The following is a 20,775-nucleotide window of genomic DNA, read 5'->3' as shown; positions in this document are numbered from 1 at the left end:
GTAAGGTATTTTCCGAAAAATTCGATTTTTTTCAAATTGTTTTTAACCCCGATTTTTCGCGTTTTTATCGAAGATTATGATGTTATTTAGTGAAAATCAGTAAAAAATCATACCAACAGCCTTTTCTGTAGGGGGGGGGGGCGTGTTGGGGGGGGTCAGGATGGGTTAGAAATTTTTTTTTTTCAGTTTTTCACCCAAGTGCCTATCTCAGTCTTTGGTGATTGATGCTACGGTGTGGATGAAAGAAATTCAATTGATATGGGATATCCTTTTCCGCTGGTAGGGGTTAAGATTATAAAACAATATTTAGAACAAAGGTGACGAATAATCATACAAAGATAAATGTTGATATTACTTCAATCACGGGTAGTAGAAATAGGTCTTCTTACGTATGTATTGATTATATCTATAGAGAAATAAATGAACCGACTCACGCTTAACTATGAATCTATCTAGTACTAGTGTAGGATGTTCATTTAAATAGATCAATTAAAAACCTTACGTATTTGGAGATACTAGGATTACTGCGTACATTTCTCGGAATAAATCTCTCCCTTTCTTCACTGTATCGCTTTGCCGCCATTGATGGTGTGACGTCACGGCCTCTGCGGACTGAAAAATTTACGATACGTGATTGGTCAGCTGGATATGTTAATTATGTAGCGTTGCATGATTGGATTTCCAGTGACATCAGGCGGCTAATGGCGAATTTTTCGGATATATCCGGTTTATCACCTCGCAAGTCGCCAGTATCGGCGCGGATTAAACGCGTTATTCAGTCAGGTTAGTTCATAAGTGTCACGGTCAGGAATAGCCGAGAGAGAAGGGATTTTCACGTAGAAATAACAGACGACCAAGCTTATCAAACACTATACAGTGTGTCCAAGAAAATGGTTCCTCCGAAATGATTGAATATTCATAAGTTAATCTATATGAGTAAATACATTTTTTGATGCATTCAGATGTCTTATACATATTAAGGATAATGGGTCACGCTCGGCTCGGGCCATGTGCATGAATATCACACATAACTGATCCGTATGAAAGATGTATGCATAGGCCTAACGAAATGAATTGGAGGGAGGGCAAGAAGGGTAATAATAGAAAATATTTGTTTTTTTTTGTTTTATTTTTTTGTACCTTTGTATTTCTGCATTCTATAAAAAGAACTGTGGTTGGCTAACCTATACCAACTGTGTTGTGTATAGAGGGACTTGTAAGTCCACCTTTGGGCTGGTTGCAGGTTAAGGTGATTGACTCACATCATATGTATTTATATTACACATGTCACTATAATGAATAAATAAATAAACAATATAAGCCTGTTTTCTAGACACTTGGAAACATTGTGATCAATAGGCTTTATTTTTATAACTTTTATTCGAATAAAGATATTGAAAACTTTAAAAATAAGTCGCGCTGGTTGAGTATGGTTTGAGTCCGTGTGGCCTAATTGAAAGATATTCATTTGAGTGTAAATGTGAAGTACTTGCAATATAATCCATAGGTATAAACAAGAGAAAAGGAATGATGATTTTTAGTCATATTGTATATGCCTGGGCAGTTTTACTGTTGGTGAGCTATAACACTGTAGCTGGACAACTTAACTGGACAAACTTTAATTCACGTAAGTAAGATCACATTCACTGAAATAGCAATCATTCCTCCTCTCTCACAACTGATGGCATCTTGAAACTCTATCATTTCCTCCGCGTATAGATTTGAAGCTGATTACATCGCAAGACTCTGCCACATTCCTCCCTCGCATGGATTCGAACCTGGACGATGGCAGGTTCCGTGTCTATATTCATGGTTATAAAAGAAGTACCGTACACATTAAATCATCCAATAGCCGCGTAATGCAGAGAGTAGGCCGTTATGACTATGTGAAATTATGGTCACTTGTATATAAATCCTTTTAACTTTAATATTTCAGCACCTGATGGGGTTGTCCTGGACAGTGTGAATGTATTACCGGGTACAAATATATTACTGGCACAAGAAGGTAAAAATGTTAGTATTACTTGTAGACAAGGCAACATTGCAGCGACTGGTGTAGAATTCCAGCTCCAAGTGAACAGTGGAGCAGGAGGGACCTGGACTCCATTACCTCTTACCGGTGTATCGACAGTGTGGAAAATTGTACCTGAGGTTGGAAAACAGTATAAATGTTTGGCCAAAAATTCAGAAGAAACGAAAGACAGTAAAATCTACCAATCGGATGTAATCAGTGAGTATTAGACTGCTTCTTCTACGTGGAAATGCATTTCAAGCAGAATGGAGTTAAACAGTTTTTCTTAAATGATGACAATTCTGCCCATAACCCCAGTTTGAACGCTTACAGTTCAGCATCGATAAAAATGTGGCGTCAGGTTACAGATGAAGGAAACCAGATTCTGTTGCTAAAATATATAAGGTGAACTAACTTCTATTTCGGCCTGGATAACCACCTGAGTGTCCCGACTCATAATTATATGGCTGTTAGTAGGAAAAGATTATCTAGGGTTATTGACAATGATTTTGTGATGATAATTTTTTCTTGAAAGTTATTCAAAAACCTCAGCCATCACCGAAAACGTGTTTTGCGATCGTGCAAAAAAAGCTACCAATTTCGTAAACAAAGTGACTCAATATTGAATCATGACACCAGCGAAAACTATGTTCGCATAGCCCCGAAGTGCCTTTGAAATACAACCATTTAGAAACATTTCTCTAGGGAAGATTTTTCGCGCCAATGTCAATTTGCTTCTGCCGGCAATGAAGAGGCAAGGTAGGCAGATCCCTACATATTGCCTTTAAAACCTTCGTAGGTTACAAGTAGGTTACAAATAGGCAATATGTAAGGATCTATCGATCTTGCCTCTTCATTACCGGCAGAAGCAAATGTATATCTATACTGTTTAGAGATTCGTCGTTTATTTTGTATTAATCCCCCCTGATTTTGATAAATGTTTCATTTTGTCACCTTTCAATTTTTAGAATTAGTAAGCTTTTTTTTTCTCGAGTTTCTCGAGTAATTTTCTAGATCAATCGCATTTTCTAAGTTTTGACTATTAACATCTCTATATCTATCTCTAGGAATAAACCTTCGTAGGTTACAAGTAGGGTACAAATATACATCGTCGTTTATTTTGTATTCATCCCCCGATTTTGATAAATGTTTCATTTTGTCACCTTTCTATTTTTAGAATTAGTAAGCTCTTGATATAGTCTATTTTTTATGTTTCTCGAGTAATTTTTTAGATCAATCGCATTTTCTAAGTTTTGACTATTAACATCTCTATATCTATCTCTAGGCATAAACATACTTGAAGACCCGTGTAAGCTGGCTCAATTCCAATCTTTAGCTTGCACTTGTAAAGTCGTTAGTAAGATTGGTAATGTAGCTATGACAGTGAAATGGTACACTAACGGATTCGATGAAACTAATCGAAATAAATTCTTGCTAGTCAAACGTCCAAAGCAAGCTCACTCAGCTATTGTGAATAATGAAGTTATCAACACAATTGAGATAGAACCATTGAGTATGATCTATGCAGATGCTATTCAGTGTCGTTTGGTAACGTATAACAATATAGAACTAGCACATAGAATAGAACATCAAAATAGAATGGACGTAACGTGTAAGTTTTGAAATTTCCATCGGAGAGTTAAATTGTTTGATACCCGATAACAACTGAAATGCTCTTTACAGGCTAGCTTGAATAATTGTATTGATGCATTTAAGAGGGGTGTTCATCTAGGACCAAATACCCTCAAATTTCTCAACCTGAAAAATCATGATTACCAAACCTAATTTTCTACTAGCTCATATATATTTTTAAATTTCATTTTATGTTTGAATTTAACCTGCCTGGACTTTTGAAATTCATTTCTCCAATATTTCTGATTAGTCATCACCAATAGATGACGCATTCGGGAAAATTCTGCAGCGGTCTGACGACTAAAATTCTTTTAACCTAGTGTTGGAGTAACTAATTATTATTTGAAAAATCTCATAATTTTCGTACAGCTCGTGCCTGAGATTTATCAGATTGTGAGTTGCTGTTCAATGGTTGATATGCAGTTTCGTACTAGAGGTTTGCTTATTTCTATTCAGACTTTCCTCACGTGATCCAGGCAAGTGGTAACTTCACCGAAATAAGAAACGAAGGAGAAGATGTACAATATACTTGTAGAACAGAAGGTGGTAGACCTGATCCTACAGTTATATACCAACAGAAAAGAAGAGGTTCTGAACAATGGGGGCCAATTCCTGATCCACAACCTCAAAGAGAACCTGTCGAGGGGGGTTTCAACACCACGTACCAGTTTGAAGCCTATTTCAATCTGCACAATGGAACGTCATTTCGATGTGCTGTAAAGGAGAACCTAACGTATCCGAAACCTCGACAATTTAATCCAATCATTGTTCATTGTAAGTAACAGATTTATTTGTCGTATTTTAGAAATCTTTCTGAATTTCTATCAACCCTGAAATTTTCACGATGCCATCAGTTTAACCTGCACTATACGCCGAGATGAGTTAAACTTGTTCAAATTCGGAGCATATTTCAAAACGCCGTTTAGTAAAACACTACTGATGCGAAACATTTTCAATTTGATCAGATTATTGTCATTGTAGTTAACGACGATATCAAATTTGGTTTTAACTTTTCCTCACGGTAATTGTTTGCTATCAGAATTATGCCAGTATTTAGCTTTAGATTGAGTTAACCACCGTCTTCGGGCTGCATTACCAAACTCCGGGAGCGTCGCCCGAGATAATAGTAACTCATCGTATATCATGATAATTGGAAAACGTATCAGGAAAATTTCCTCTAAGTTTGTGTCCATTCTCGGAAGAACGGTGCATTGTCTGGCAATGTAATCAAGCTCGAATCTGTCCTTGTGAGGATGAACGTTGTTTACTATGACATAAGTTCCTGCATGTTATGTTTTCAATTTTTTTTTGTTCTCTCCTTCAGATTTTAGACCCGATTTCAAGAGAGGCAGCGAAAATGAAACAAATGCAGTGTATATTGTTACAGTTAATAGTAACCCATTGACTCAACAAGTTACATGTGACCCTCCAGCTGTCGTTCAAAAACTATCAAACTATCAGTGGAGCATAACGATACCAATTGTAGATAGAACCACAACTGACTATAGAGGGCGGTGTCTGGCAGACAATAAAAATGAAAGCGTTATCGATGTCGCTGGTTATCATTCCAATGTTCCAATCAGTCCGATTTCTACAAGAACAGATGAAACGGGTAAGACCCAAACCATTCATGAACCGGATTTTACTTTTCCTCCTTTTGATGAATTAATATGAGCTCGCGATGGATGTTTGTCACAAATACCAAAAGTTACGAAACATCTATTTTTGCTTGCGCATACAATGTATCCAAATACTGACTTATTTAGATTCGATTATTATTAGTTCCTGCTAAAGGGAATTGAGCAATAGAGTTTGTTGCTGGGTTGTTATACTGCCATTACTGGCTTCGAAATTAATTGCTGTTACTTAGCTCATTACTTACAACAGAATTATTTCCAGCTCTATATGATTTAATCCAATTGCTGATATGTCTAAATTTCAATTCCAGAAGAATGGACTGGAGGAATGGTTTTCGGTGTTGTAATCGGAATACTGATATTACCGATTCTGATAGTACTGTTTATAATGCGGCGTTGTCGCTACTGTAAGTTTTACATGAAACCATCATTAAATCTGAAAAACTATGAACGACAAACTACTGATATAAAATGCTGTATTGTTTCTAATAACAGTGGTGCCAAGAAAACCTAATGTTAAAGAACCATGTAGAATTGGCGAATGTAAGTTCCATGGAAATTGGACGCTTCTCCCTGCGTATTGATAATCAGCGAAATTCAAATATCACGTACCGGTAAAAACATAGGGAAGTTGAAAATCAATGCACTTATGAAAGGCCCATTATCAAAAGGAAAAAGGTGAAGTTACTGCACAATAAAATAATCTTTTGTTTTTCACTTACAGTCGTCTGCACAAAACAAGCTCCATCGGGCGATACACAGGATGAGCTATGTCACTGTATCTGTTGCGGTGAGTTCTTTTAAAAAACCTGTCTTCGATCTGATACCGATTTTCAGTAACTGCAGAAAGTTGTATTATTTAAAATTTTCAGCGCTGAATAGAAAGCCTCATTATACAATGGCTCAGCAGTAAATTCCGGTCCCGGTAAGTTCTTTTAACCTTGAAACTAAAAACATAACAATAATCCTGCGAAATCAAATGCGGTCGATTTGGACATTATTTGTATTATGGACAGTATTTGACTTATGATTCAGATCCATGATTTATTCATTTTTATTTGTAGTGTATTTAAATGACTTTGAATAATTCTATTTAGATTCATAATGGCTGTTCCAACCTTAAGGATTCCCATGCGGTTTTAAAATGGGGGAGAATACTGATTAATGTCATGCTAATTAAAACTTATTACATTGGCATATGCTGATAACACAGCATACCTTGGAATATAAAACAAAAACCCACTATCTACAAATTAAAAGAATTTCAAAATCAAGAAATTTGTTTATTCGAACAATCTAAAATAAATAAAATACACGACGTTTCGATCTCACCCTAGAGATCATCGTCAGGTGTGTTTTATATATTTAAGATTGTTCGAATAAATAAACTTCTTGATTTTGACATTCTTTAATCTGTAGACAGTGGATTTTTATCTTATCATATCGTTCTACCATTAATTTCAAATGATCACTCCAAGGTATACCGAATCAGCTGAGCAGATATAGAAGTGCTAAAGTTGTTTAAATGAGTACAGTACGATAAACAAATCATCACTCAACTTATGCAAAACAATAAGCTTCTTATTTTCATCGGCTGTAACAAAAAGCCATGTCACCAATTTGATTCAAGCGAAATATAACTTGAACAAATTGAAATATCGGCGTTACATTTAAAAAAAACGGTAACTTTACTCAAGCAATAGTCCAAATACGTGATCATGCACAAATGTTCGGGCTTTTGCATGGATTTAGATCATTGAATTTACCTATCGACCTCCAACTTGAACTTGTAAAGCCAGTCCTACCTATTGTGCTGTATAGTTCCTGTAGTTGCTGTAAGTTTTGGGGTTTTGAGTATTATAAATGTTTTGAAAGGCTACATCTAAAATCCATAAGACATATGTTAGGCTTGAAAATAATACCGCCCTCTAATAGAGTATATAGAGCATCCAGTTGAAATATATGTTAATAGAGGAATATTAAAAGTTACTTGGCAAGAATGGTTAGCTGTGTTGACTAAAACAAAGTGAACAAAATCAAAATTCTTCTTAAGGTCATTATCATCCTAAATGTATAATCAATGTTGAACGCATCCTGAATAAATGTGGATTAAGTTATATAATATGGCGTGAACAATCACAGTTCCAATTTTAGGATGGGCTAGACAAAGTAACTCAAACCTCTTCAGGGAGCATCTCGAAATCTCAGTTGTTGTTTCAATCAAAATGACTCGTGGAAGGAGTTGAAGACTGCCGAACTATCGGATTCGCACAACTGGCACCTATGCATGTTTTGTAAATATTCATATTTTGTAAGGTCCACATTTATTTGCAAATTAAGTTGTAGCTCATGACATGTTCCGATCTGTTCTGAAATACAATTTCTTTGACAATTTCTTATTTCTTTGGCAGGATTAATTTGGCTATGACTTGTTTGTAGTGGTCTTTACAATAGTATTATAATTGGGATGTAATTGGAATAATTGAAAATCGGTATCAAACCGATCCGGATTAGTACCTAGTTCGATATTTCACTCACGGATGATCGAAACTTAATGCTTGGTTTATTGTTTTTCATTATAGCCTACGTATGAAATGGATGACCATGGCGTACACATTGGTGATACTAACAGCTTATTGGGCGATAAATCTAATGATCCAATTGCCTGCAAACAAACCTATGCAAACCAATAATCATTTGATAATAATATTAATCCAAATAGCAATCAAAATATCTGATTCTAGGATCGATGACAAAGATCTTTTTTTCTGATTATGGACCAATTCCGCTGCTGCTAATTATTTCTAGAATTCGCGATCAAACCGTTCATTCTAGTTTTTTTTCATAAATCATAGTAATTATTACGAATCATTATTGGTTTAGTCACGATATAAGTGAATTTTAGGCAATGTTGTTAAATAACGCAGATAGTAAAAAGCCATCCCCTGTATCTTTTGAATTTGTCTAAAGGGTTAGAATCCCTTAGTATGAAATCACCTTTAGATTTTTTAAAACGAGGGAATTTTCATTTTAAACTCGACAAAAGGCTGGGCCCGCGTCTTGTGGGCGGTTAAACTAAATTGCTTATTGTGCTAGGCTTCCACACAACGGAAGAAAAGTCGGAAAGAAAGAACCTCTTGATTTTAAGATAAAAACCCACTATTTAAAAATTAAAAGAAATCTAAAATCGAGAATTTATTAATTGAAACAATCTAAAATATAAGAACACGACGTTTCGATCTCACACTAGAGATCATCGTCGGGTGTGAGATAGTGTGAGATCGAAACGTCGTGTTCTTATATTTTCTATTATAGATTTCATTTAATTTTTAAATGGTGGGTTTTTATCGTATCATCTGTTCACCACGTTGTAGTGTGGTTATCGTACCGACCTCTTGATTTCTCAACTTTGGACCCAGATACACACAATAAAATTATCCATACGTTACTCCATTTGAGCGTAGATAAGTACAGCAGTGCATTGCAGAAATTGGTCAACAAGAAATCCTTCGGTAGATTTTTTCTGCTTCACTTGAATATATCATACGTTACTGCAGTTTTTCCTCGAAATTACCATCCTTATACCACTTTAAAGGCATCTGAACAAGATTCACTATTCATAATAGTTCATATCAAGGCAGTCTTCAAATTGTTATCGCAGATTTGATCGGCAGCCAGAAATTGGTCACGTAAATCCATCGAAAAGTGTCGATTTGACTTTGAACGCGCGAAAGAAAAGGTGAAATTCAGAATCACTTCAACGTTTTTGTTGTTATCAATGCGAGGAATTCTGTATAGCCTACAATACATATCAAATTGCACATCTTTCGGATATACGTCTAAAATTTATCCACGCTCGCTTTTGGAGATTACGAGGCCAATTTTCACGACTTTATAAATTCTACAAGTAAAGTCTTGAGTGATTTCGCATTATTTGTTAAAAATGGTTTATCATCATATGTTTAAAGTTGCGATATTCCATCTTGTAACTTTTTTGGTATCAATAGTGTAATATGCTGTTGTTATTATTTTGTAAACTACTCTGTGCTCCGTGCATTAAGTATTAATTGTGGAACAATAAACTTAAACTGAAAACCGACACATAAACTGTAACCAACTCGAGGATTTGTGTTCAACTAATGCCCAGTTGATTTGAGGTATACCGTGGAATCAATTTAAAATGCCGATGATAATCGATTGCAATGGTGCTGCAAAGATTTTGCAAAGACTCTGCCTCAAACAGGGTCAGGTAGCCTCTTCTGTATATATTGTACGTGTTTGAACAATTTTTCAGTAAAATATGTATTGGGTCGATATGGCATTATCCAGCTAGTCGCGCTGGTGTCCTAGACTATTTTCACTGTCCGTTGAATTGCCTTATGACGGAACCAGTTCACATTGTGTTCATAGGGATACATTGTCCTTTTTGAATGCGATAATCTATGAATGCATCGGTTTGAATAGCATCAGTTCTGAGGATTAGACCATTCACAGAGCAGGTGCACATAGGCCCAATCGCGTTCACACTAGCTAGATTTCATCATGGACTCTAAAACGAAGGGATCGGCGTGAGATCAAATGATCCAGCTGTCTTAGAGCCAATGATTTCATTAGTGATTTGCGATGTTGAGAAGTGACGCTTCTCTGTGGTTCTCTGCGGTGCAGGTTTACCGGACTTAAATACAATAACTCTACAAACTTGCTACAGGATTTTCACGCGACTCGAATTTTCACTCAGGTATCTAGAAAAACCTTTATTCAAATATTAGATCGCCGAGTCGATATAAAGTCAGTTGTAATGTTTTGAATTCGTCATTTTTTTCAGGTCAGATTCTGACCAAGACCTGATTGCAATATTGTGTACTGCAGACCATCTTCACTTCCCCAGAACCTGATTTCCGTCAAATGTGCATGCTGCTGATTAAACCAACCTGGCCCGATAGATCTGAATGCAGCAGATGATATTCATAAGTAGAAGATAACTGATCGAAATAGTCCAAAAAGCTACACTTATGAATTGGTGAGTAGACAATTTATTGGAATACTGGGTAATAGTACAAGGGTGTAGGAAAATTATTCCATATAATACGTTGGTTGACAGATTTGGATGTTCATCTTGACGCATTTCAAAGACTAACTAAGTAACTAAGATAACTTTATTCATCCTGACAATGTCAATTGTATAAGGATATAGAAAAACATTTATATCAACACACTATTTAAAAAACTAAATATTTACAGAACATTTCAACATATCAATTATATTCATTAATAATTTCGGATCATTCGTATTCAATAACTCGTAATATTTTAGCTCGGAGGGATTATCGTTATAATAACTAGTTATGTGTCTTCTTCTCAGCTCGGTGTGAGAATGACAAATCATTAAGTAGTGGTATTCATCACCGATATCGTCTGAATTACATATTGTACATAGTCTTTCTTCTTTCTTTTTCGTATATCTGTCCTTCTCAATCGGAAAATAATGATTATTGGCACGGTATCGTAGCAAATAGTTACAGCATTTCGACGGTAACTCAATAAGGAATTTTTCAAATTCAAAATTCTTTTTAATCAGTCTATAATTACAAAGGGTATCTATCTTTTGTAGACATTTCGTTCCGCCAATGTTGAATAAATTGATCTTTAAGGAATAATTAGGGTTTTCTGTTACATCACAGAAAACCCTATTGAGATTCGCGTGTTTCTTATTATTATTATTTTATGTCACACTATTTTCACTAAAAGAACTAAGGCTTTGTTACCTTGCCGCTGTTGTCGATACAATCCGTATGATATCGTTCAGCTCACTGAGATCTACAAATACTCCGCGTGTTTTTTACGAATCATCGTTACAAAAGCACTGTCGGGCCGTAAACATCTAAAATTTAGCCCCATCCAATGGGGCGACATGTTTTTCGAGTCGTCATCCCGAAATCAACCCGCAGGCCGACTGTCACTTCGATTATCAATTCAAGTATAAATGAACTAATTTATTGCCGCAGACTTCACATTCAGCCGCGGTCTTCAAACAGTAATTTAACAATAGCCCATTTTCCCCATCAAATCATATTACCGATACACTGGAAATTTACTTCTTTAGATTTTAAAAGCACTTTCGAGCCGTAAACATCGACGAATCGACGTGTGTTACTACATCGTCGTTCCGGGGATCAGCTGCGAGTTTAACAATACCTATTTTTCTTTACCAAATTAACCGTGTATTTACTAAGATAAATCTTAAGTGTACCGGGGAGTCGTAGGCCTAAACTAAACACGCCGAAGAGATATAGCGGAGAAAAGCTGTTATGTCGACGAGGTATCAAAATAAAAGAATATATTACTTTATTCGGCCGCGGGCTTCAACCTCTATTTCAATACCATCAATACTCTATATTTCCTACAGTACATACCGATCATTGTCAAATGCACAAGGTATTTACTAAATACAAGTATATAACATACTCCTATCCTTATGCTGGACTCACACTTGACATTCGGAGTAAGCGTTCGCTGTGGGGGAAAGGAGATCGTTCGCTGTGTCGCTTGAAGTGTTTATCGAGTTTTACGCGACCTTAAGGCTTTAGGCCTACCGGTACTGACATTTACTGTCTCAAACAAACACAGTATAAATGTTGCGGTTATTAACGGACTCATTGGATTGAACTTCAAAACAAAATTTAAGATATTTAGGAGGGTTGTTATTCAATAGGCCTACGACCAATCTGTCCGGATGTTAGGCCTACGCATATACATAGGCCTACATAGGCTAGTAGCCTCTACTAGGTTAAAGCTAAGTTCACTGTATAGGAGGAACCAGATTTATTAAAATGCATGTTAATTAGTCATTAACTGGTTCTGACTTGCAACGATCAATCACAATTATCTATTTTATTGGCAAAAATGAAGATTTTTTTTTTGAAAATTTCGTCTGAGCAGACAGCTTTATAAGACTTTTCATTTGAGTTTTTTCATCATATATGAAACTGGTATTTCATTAATTCCTAATAAGTTAAGGCGGGCGTAGGTCGGCTTTGCAACGACTTGTGACGCACTGCGACGCCATTCACTGCGACCGCCAGCGACGATTGTGTCACAACGACTCATCGACCTACGCTCCCTTGCGACGGGTTGCGACTGTCAGCAACGCCAGTCACAAGGAGTCACACGCGTTCTACTTTCTGCGACGCGACACGACTGTCACAACCGACCTACGCGCTCTTGCGACTGGCAGAAACTAGTCGCACACAATCGTATTGCAACCGACTTGCACCGAAACTTGCGATGCAACGCGAGGATCGCATCGTGTCACAAGACCAACCTACGTCCGGCTTTAAGTTACTGCGGAGCCCCAGAAATATCTTTTTTTCGTTCAAAAGACCTTTCGCTTGAAAATTCTTTCGTCGGAACAAAATTTATTTCGTTCAAATCAATAATATTCTTTTCGATTGAACCAATTTGAAAAATCGTTTGAACAAAGTAGAACAAACTTTTTTTTTCTAAACGAAAGGTTTTTCGTTCGAACAATCGTTCGATCGAACAGAATCGTTTTAATTTGAACTGAATTTTCTTGTCTGAACATTAAGTTTTTCGTTCGAACAAGTATATTGTAAAAAGTTTTTTCTCCGAACCAAAAGTATTAAGTATTTCGTTCAATCGAACAGAATTGTTTTCATTCACAACATTCGTTCGGAAAAATTGTTTTCGCTCAACCAAATTTTTTTGCCGGGACAAAAAGTTTTTAATTTCAACAATAACATAGCTTTTTATTCGAACACATTTTTTGTCAGAATGAAGAAAGTTTTGGTTAAAAAAAGCGTATTGTTCAACCAAACTGAATTGTTTTCACTCGAACACGATTTCCTTGTCGGAACATTAAGTTTTTTGGTCGAACAGCGTGTTAAGGTCGTTTTGGAAATTTACTCGGTCTGGTATATTTTGGATTACTGTGTATGTCATTTGTCAGGACATTAAACAGAAGACGACTTAGGATCTCCACTAGTTAGACCGACTTATTCCAAAATGAGGCGTTCCGTTGATTTCGGCTACAAGTTTTCGTTCAGAGATAACTGCTGAGCCATTTGGGCGACCTATCATTGATACTGTTTCCTAATAGCCTGTTTAGTTAGTAATGGCTGATGTTGTGCCTTATCAAATGCTTTGTCGAAATACACCGTTGAACAGGATTCTAAGACTGTGCAGAAAACCCGTTATCGCTGCTTTGCAGCTATATTTTCATATAATTATTTAAACCATTGACATCTACTGGATCTTGGATCGTCCATACGTAACCTAAGTTACAATCATTTAATATGTTATGAATGGATTCAATCCATTTTGAGCTAAGTTGGTTATTTCTATACAGATTGAACAAAATACCATACATTATTTAATTGATTTTCGAATTTTTTTACACGTTACCATTTTGCACCAGTAATTAATCATACGTAGTTTTATCTGAATGTTTAATGGTAATCTACCTGTTTCACCATACACAATAACAGAAGGAGTTGTCGATTTCAAATTCATTGCATACTTTAAAATTTTAAATGTAAAAGTTCGGTTGAATGTGTGTCCTCAAACCCCCATAATTCGGATCCGTATAGAATTATTGGTGTAACTAGTGCATCAAACAACTTAAATTGCATATCTAGAGGCAATTTGAGATACCTAGTTTTATTTATCAGTGCGAACATGGCGCGCTGTGCTTTGTCATATAAATTCTTTCTAGTCTAAGCGAAATTACCATTTTTTTAAATATGATACCTAGGTACGGATACTGATCGGTGACTTCAACAGTTTCATTATTAAGCGTGAATTGTAGTAATTCATTTGTTTTGTTGGTTCCTTTATTGAATATAACAATAATATATATATGTTTTTCTCACATTGACCGCGATCTTATTTTTTGCACAATATTGGCCTAAACAATTGAGTCCTTGTTGTAGATTTTTAGCACTGTCTGACATTATTATTGTGTCATCAGCGTACAAAAGGATTGCCAATTTGAGCATGTTAACCAACTCATCTATTTCGTCACCCATTTTAAAACCATACGGGAAAAGTTCTAAATTTTTGAAGCGATTCTGAAGTGACAAATTCTTGCCCTGCCTGACACCTATGTTGCAACTAAAGAAATCCGAATATTCATTACCATCAAAAACGCAAGATTTCGCGATACTATACATATTTCTGATAACTGTAAATACTTTTCCGTCCAAATTATTTTTCATGAGCGTAGACCATAGTTCAGAATGGGGCACAGTATCAACGCCTTTTTATAATCCACAAAGCAACAATAGAACGATTTTTTGTAGGCTATTACGATATCCACAAGTGCTTTTAGTGTGAAAATATGGTCTGCGGTAGAATGTTTTCTCCAAAAACCAGCCTGATTTTCGTTTAACAACCGCACGCTTTCGGAATACTCATTTAAACGTGCATTCAATCGATTTAAATAATTTACCCACACAACTCAGCAAAGTGATGCCACGGTAGTTGTCCGGACCACGACGATTACCCTTATTTTTATACAATGGCTTAATTCTTCCTGTTACCCATGATTCTGGAACTAACCTCGTTTCAAGACCTAAATTGAAAAATTCTGTATATAGGGATAACATTTTTTCGCTACTAAATTTTAATTGTTTGTTTTGGATTGAGTCTATACCGACGGCCTTATTGTTTTTGAGTTTCTTGATTGCATTGAGTGTTTCACTCTCACTTATCGGACAGTTAATTTGGGCATTTGTTTCGGGCGGAATGATGATTTCGTCTTCTATGTCTGTATGATCAGTAGAGTTTAATTGTTCGAAGTGTTTCGTCAGCGTTTCGATGTCGATGTTACTTTCGTCTCCATTCATCTGATCTCTGTTCAACATCGACCAGAATTTTCTCGGGTTATTCGACTGGGATCGTAGATCGTTATGGAACTTCGTTTCTTATATTTCCGCGCGGATCTTTTGTACGATTTTTTTGGTATTCGAGCCTTTTACACTTACATTCGGGGCCAAACCAAATCTTGTTATCCTGTCGTGGCCTCTTAGGTTTCATTCGAAACACCGGCTTAGTTTTACTGTAACAATCGTTTAGCAAATTAGTTAAATTCCCCAATGTCGTGTTGTATGGGCGACGCGTTGGCTACAGTAGTTTGATCAAGGTCGTCAAGACTAATAATCGGTGCGGATTCATCTAAATCCGCGATGCTGCCAATACCACGAGGCTGACTGAACCAACGCTGCGAGTCGAGACGTAATCCATGTTGCTCAACACGGAAATAAAAAATTTCGTTATAAAGCACCTTAGCTACCTCTGTGGCCTCTTGAGATTTAAGAGCGAAACCTTCCCACCATCGAGAATAGCTATCAACTACTAATAGCACGTATTTCTCATTAGATGGGGCTATGTCCCAAGATGTCCTAAGAAATCTATATGCCACCTAACAAAAGTTCCGTTATAGGCATATTCGTGAGAGGAGGCTTAGTTTAGAAACAACAACGGACAGTACCAATCGCGTGACCGGAACCTACATTACCCAGTCATAAAAACTAATGACGGTAAGTGTTAAGACCCGCCATTATCACCATCACGCCATCTACATCATCATGACTATACAATTCCATCATCATCCTCCCCATCATTACTCTACGACATCACTGCAATGTCCACCGGCACTTCACTATCCACCATCACGCTATCTACATCCTCATGACTATACAGTTCCATTATCATCCTTTTGATCATTACTCTACAACATCACTACAATCTACACCGGCACTTCACTATCCACCATCACCGCCATCTACATCCTCATGACATTACAATTCCATCATCATCCTCTCGATCATTACTCTACAACATCACTACAATGTCCACCGGCACTTCACTCTCCACCATCACCGCCATCTACATCCTCATGACTATAAACAGTTCCATTATCATCCTCTCGATCATTACTCTACAACATCACTACACTCCCCACCATCACCGATACTCACTACTTAACTGCATTCTACATTTGGTGTACATTTTAACTTTTTTTATGAAACTTAAGTTAGGTCAGGTTTAAACAAACCCTCGTAACAGCTAACAAATACAGTAAACTGCTTCTTACTGGAATCAACTGAAGCCTATGATTTCTGTTTGAGTTAGAAAATCGAATTAATTGATATCCTATTGCAATCGCTTGTCAGCAATTTGTGATAATTATCATGTCTTCTCTTGATCATTGAGTATCATCATTATAACTACTGTTAATTACACTATCATACATTAGTATATAATATGTTACTTTTGTCATTACTGAAAATTACGAAACACTTTTTATCGACAGTGAAAAATTTTATGCTGATTTATGAATAAGGGGTGAACGCGCTTATAAAAGGTAGGGTTTTGAATCGAAGAATCAGGCAGTATTGAACTTGGACTTACGTTAGGGCAGTTTGAATCTTTAAATTATGTATAATCTAAATTACCAAACATTTTCATACCGGTTAATCTGTAATTCAAGCTTCCACTGGTATAAAAGGTAAAATACTACTAGAGTTCATTTCGAACTTTAAAAAAAAATCATTTCTCGTGGATAACATTTTTTCCCACCAATATCTATGTTTTTAAACGAATGGAAATACCTTAGTGTCTAATGCAATTGTTTTATTTTTCTTCATCCATGTAATTGTGGATATTTGCAATTGCACAAATTGTTTTGGCATCACGTCAAATTGGATTACCTCATACGGAAAAACTCAATGAGCATGGAGGTCAGATAAATACTTATCTGTTATTTTGGCTAGAATTAATTATGTCGGGTGAACGGGTCACTTTTGTAAATTGCAATGAAATTTGTAATCAGCTCCAGGTCTGTTATGGCCTGGTTGACAAAGTCCCAGGGACCACGTTTTCTAAAAAAAGTAATGCACAGGCTAGATATGCGGTAAACTAATAAAATTGATGGATTATTACTTAAGTATTTTAAAAACCTGAAATGTATGGACGTGGGAAACGCTGTATCTAATCAGTTCGAAAATTTAACTGAAATATTGTATCGATGAAAGACTATAGAGAACTTCTATATCTCGCATTTATCTGTTAATCGCATACCAGGGTCGGTCTCGTCCATTTTAGTAGGGTGGCTTATCGACAATTTTGAGTCATATTGTTACCGGGTGGACAAAATCACGAAAATTGGCCCAGATGTTCATACAAACTTAACAATCAATTTTAGAAGGGGAGCCAGCTTGGATCTCTATGGCAACCATCCAATTTTTACGTTTCCATGGCAACGTAAATTTCGGTTCGATTTATTTCAGATAATAATTCTTTGTTTCAGATACCCGAAGGAAAGTGGTGGTAATGTGGTGGTAAATCTGATGAACGAGGTGGTCAGCTGACCGACCGCAAAGAACAACTGACATGTTCGTCTGCAAGCCGGAGCACCCCGTAATTTGCCCCCATCGAACACCAAATAGAGTGCAAATTAGCAAAGCGACACCTTCGAGCGCAAAAACAGTACGATAATGTACAATAAATATTAGGCCAATCAAAGTTAATACCTTTCTCATCCAAACCTCTTTTCTAGACATGACGAGGGCGGCTGAATTGTTTCTTTTTAAATCCAAGGATTATTCACTTATACGTATATAACTTGTACGGGACGAGGGCGTGAGTTTTTTTTCAGAGTTTCGATTCATAGAAGGTTAAGTGGGCAGAATCAAGACTAAATAAAGAATCACTCATTTGCAAAAGCCAAAACATCTAAACTACACAGTTTCAAACAAATGCAGTCTAAAATGGCATATAATCTCCAGTGGCCAGTTCCATAGTCGAGTCTTAAGTCCAAAAGTGGTCTAAAATCTTAAAGGGCAAATGCCATCAAAATTGTACTTTCCGTGATTTCTTAACCAGAAGAAATTTTAGTATACATATAACGACCTGAGATGTTACTTATTGAAAAAAGGAGTATGAATAAGCTGTAATAGTTAGCGGAATAGTTATCTATATATCCTTCACTCCGTGCGTATAGTTCATATTCAACCCGCGGGTGGCGCTATTTATGATGTTAACTATGACAAACAACACAAGGACGTGTGCGCGCTAGTACGCGTAGCCTATGTATAATCGAATTGACAATAGTCAATAAAAATCTAATCGTAAACATGTTATCGCTCCAGAAAATTGCACATAGATACTTCATGACTCCTCTGATAAAGACTTAAACGAGGTTGACTTTTGTACCTCGTTGAAAGGTCACGTGAAAGAGGGGAAAGAACAAAAAAAACAGTCAAATATAGCTGCGAAGCAGCGATGACGGGTTTTCTGCAAAGCCATTCAGAAAGATGGGAATTGTATTAAATTGAAATATCGATACATAGAATAAAATGCTAGACAGATTCGAACCTAATATGCTACCACTGTGTAAACGTCAAATATGATCAGCTTTGAAACCGAACATACGCGGACGTATAATCAACAAATATTAATTTATTTGACCAGGCATTTATTTTGGCATTCAAACATCATGATACTGTATTATCACCACGCTTAAAAATGGATCTGTCCTATTAAGAACTCATCTTAAGCACCTGCTGAGTCGATAGATTGAGTGAATTCACAGATAAGAACGTATTATGATTGAGAATAGATTTAAGAAGTTAATATTTTCATTGAAATATTTGAATAAATACATATATTGTAGTGTAGATTCAATCAATAAATTATGAATTGATCTGGTCTGGGTTTCCGGCTGATGTTGATTTTGGCTTTTATGGATTACAAATTCTATAGCGATAAACAATTGATACCTGCAACATGTGTGTAAATCAAACCTATTCCACTATTTGCGTGTGTTTCCTAATAAACGGGAAAGTCACACTTGATCTGAGTTATTAGAAAAATAATGTTCATTTAGTAATAGAAATTCATTGCCTTTTTGGAAATTCTGTAATAATATTTGTTCTGTCCTAATTTTTATTACTGTATGAACCAATGATATGTTTTGTAAATATGATGTAATAAAATAAATTTGAATTTGAATTAAATTTGAACATGAGAATCAAGCATAACTTGTGTTTTTTCAACTTGTCTTTTGTTCCAGAGTTTCAATTACAATCAAATCCAAATTGGCTAAAAAGTACATAGGACTAAATGAATTGAACCGTTAGTTACTGCAAACCTATTCCAGTGTTATGTCGATCGTGTTGAATCACTTTCCTTGAGTTGAAAGAATCAGATCTTCTATGGTGCAACATCGGTCGAAGAGAGATATCTCTAGGGTGAGATCGAAACGTCGTGTTCATATATTTTAGATTGTTTCAATAAATAAATTCTCGATTTTAGAATTATTTTAATTTGTAATTAGGGGGATTTTATCTTAATATTGGTAAATAATTCATATGAATGTGGAAATATACTCTCTAGGCATTGTTCAATTTGACCGGAGCTCTCGGTGAGGCGTGAACGCGGATGTGCAAGAAAAAAAAGGCTGTATCGCAGGTCCCTCATCATACCATGGACTCGAGTCCAGGATTATACGTAGCCGCACAGTCCATATCGACGGAACAGGAATACTGGATGAATATCGGTAATGTGGCGACTGTTGTGCGCTGGATAATATTAACTGTGTTCAATCATCCGACCGAGCAACAACGATTAATATTACGCCAGAGTGTAAAAAACATTGATTTAACTTCAAAAGTCTATCGTAGGTCAGAGGACGACTGTATTGCCACTACAAAATATTTTTTGTGAACTTGCAAGATGTTCATATCGTCCCCGTTATTTCTATTGACAATCCTTCGAACAAATAGCTGGACGTATCGGCCCCACTCCGCGCGGTGGCGCCACCCCGCGGGATTTACGCGAAGCAGCAGAACACAAACACGGCCATTCTCTCAATTTTCAATGATAGAAATCGTGTGTGTATTTCAATTATTTCGGCTGTTAGGGTTTTAAGGCACAATATAAGTTGATGATGTGATATGGCGATGTTAATTAATGATAATTCCGCAGTGAAGCTAGTCACGAACGGTGCCGATTGAGTGTACAGCTGCCAAAAACACTGAAATGTGCGTAGTTGCGTAACTATTTGCAGTGAATTGCAGACGAAACATGAAGCCTTAACGGCCGTTTAAAAAAAAATTATACCAATCGCAATTGTAAAATAAAAAAGAGATATAACCTAAGTTAAAATTCCGGCCATTTCTAAAATGTTATTACTAATTTTTAGTCAGTGCGGAACGTTTAGTTTTCCAACAATAATGAGGGGTGGTAGGTAGTCATGCAATTCAAGTCATCTTTATTACACGTTACTTCCGTGTTGTTGAAAATCTCGCGAGTCCTGGACTAAACCCCAATGAACAATGTGATCTGTGTGCTGGCCACCAAAATGCACACAGATCACACTACACTACCCATTACACACTCCAGTACCCACAGCTTTCATATATCCATCCAAATATTTAGAGTGTCTTTCTTCCTGGTTTCAAATTATGGCATATA

The 20,775-nt window shown here is 36.4% G+C and overlaps 1 protein-coding gene across 3 annotated transcripts; it reads left to right on the top strand.

The window, feature by feature from the left end:
- Window positions 1–361: 361 nt before the first annotated feature.
- LOC141907475 (uncharacterized) lies at window positions 362–19,215 on the top strand. 3 transcript variants are annotated; one of them, XM_074797123.1, is made up of 13 exons: window positions 362–783; window positions 1,508–1,627; window positions 1,937–2,230; window positions 3,297–3,623; window positions 4,100–4,417; window positions 4,968–5,255; window positions 5,592–5,687; window positions 5,776–5,823; window positions 6,005–6,070; window positions 6,153–6,205; window positions 7,863–10,018; window positions 10,106–10,300; window positions 17,609–19,213. In XM_074797123.1, the coding sequence occupies exons 1-10, from the start codon at window positions 702–704 to the stop codon at window positions 6,191–6,193; spliced, it is 1,680 nt and encodes a 559-aa protein (XP_074653224.1). In that variant the 5' UTR covers window positions 362–701; the 3' UTR covers window positions 6,194–6,205; window positions 7,863–10,018; window positions 10,106–10,300; window positions 17,609–19,213. The 3 variants fall into 3 exon arrangements, with proteins under 3 accessions (XP_074653224.1, XP_074653226.1, XP_074653225.1); XM_074797124.1 differs by lacking the exon at window positions 362–783 and adding an exon at window positions 794–936 and having other exon boundaries at window positions 17,609–19,214; XM_074797125.1 differs by lacking the exon at window positions 3,297–3,623 and having other exon boundaries at window positions 17,609–19,215.
- Window positions 19,216–20,775: the final 1,560 nt, after the last annotated feature.

Source organism: Tubulanus polymorphus, chromosome 6, assembly GCF_964204645.1.
Source record: "Tubulanus polymorphus chromosome 6, tnTubPoly1.2, whole genome shotgun sequence".
Lineage (NCBI taxonomy): Eukaryota > Metazoa > Nemertea > Palaeonemertea > Tubulaniformes > Tubulanidae > Tubulanus > Tubulanus polymorphus.
The sequence above is the reverse complement of the archived record's forward strand: the minus strand, read 5'-3'. Positions and strand labels throughout refer to the sequence as shown.

Coding starts and splice junctions, on each gene's coding strand:
- LOC141907475 (XM_074797123.1), top strand. CDS start 702: ATGGCGAATTTTTCGGATATATCCGGTTTATCACCTCGCAAGTCGCCA. Junction 5,688..5,775: donor AATGCGGCGTTGTCGCTACT/GTAAGTTTTACA, acceptor TTCTAATAACAG/TGGTGCCAAGAAAACCTAAT. Junction 5,824..6,004: donor ACCATGTAGAATTGGCGAAT/GTAAGTTCCATG, acceptor TTTCACTTACAG/TCGTCTGCACAAAACAAGCT.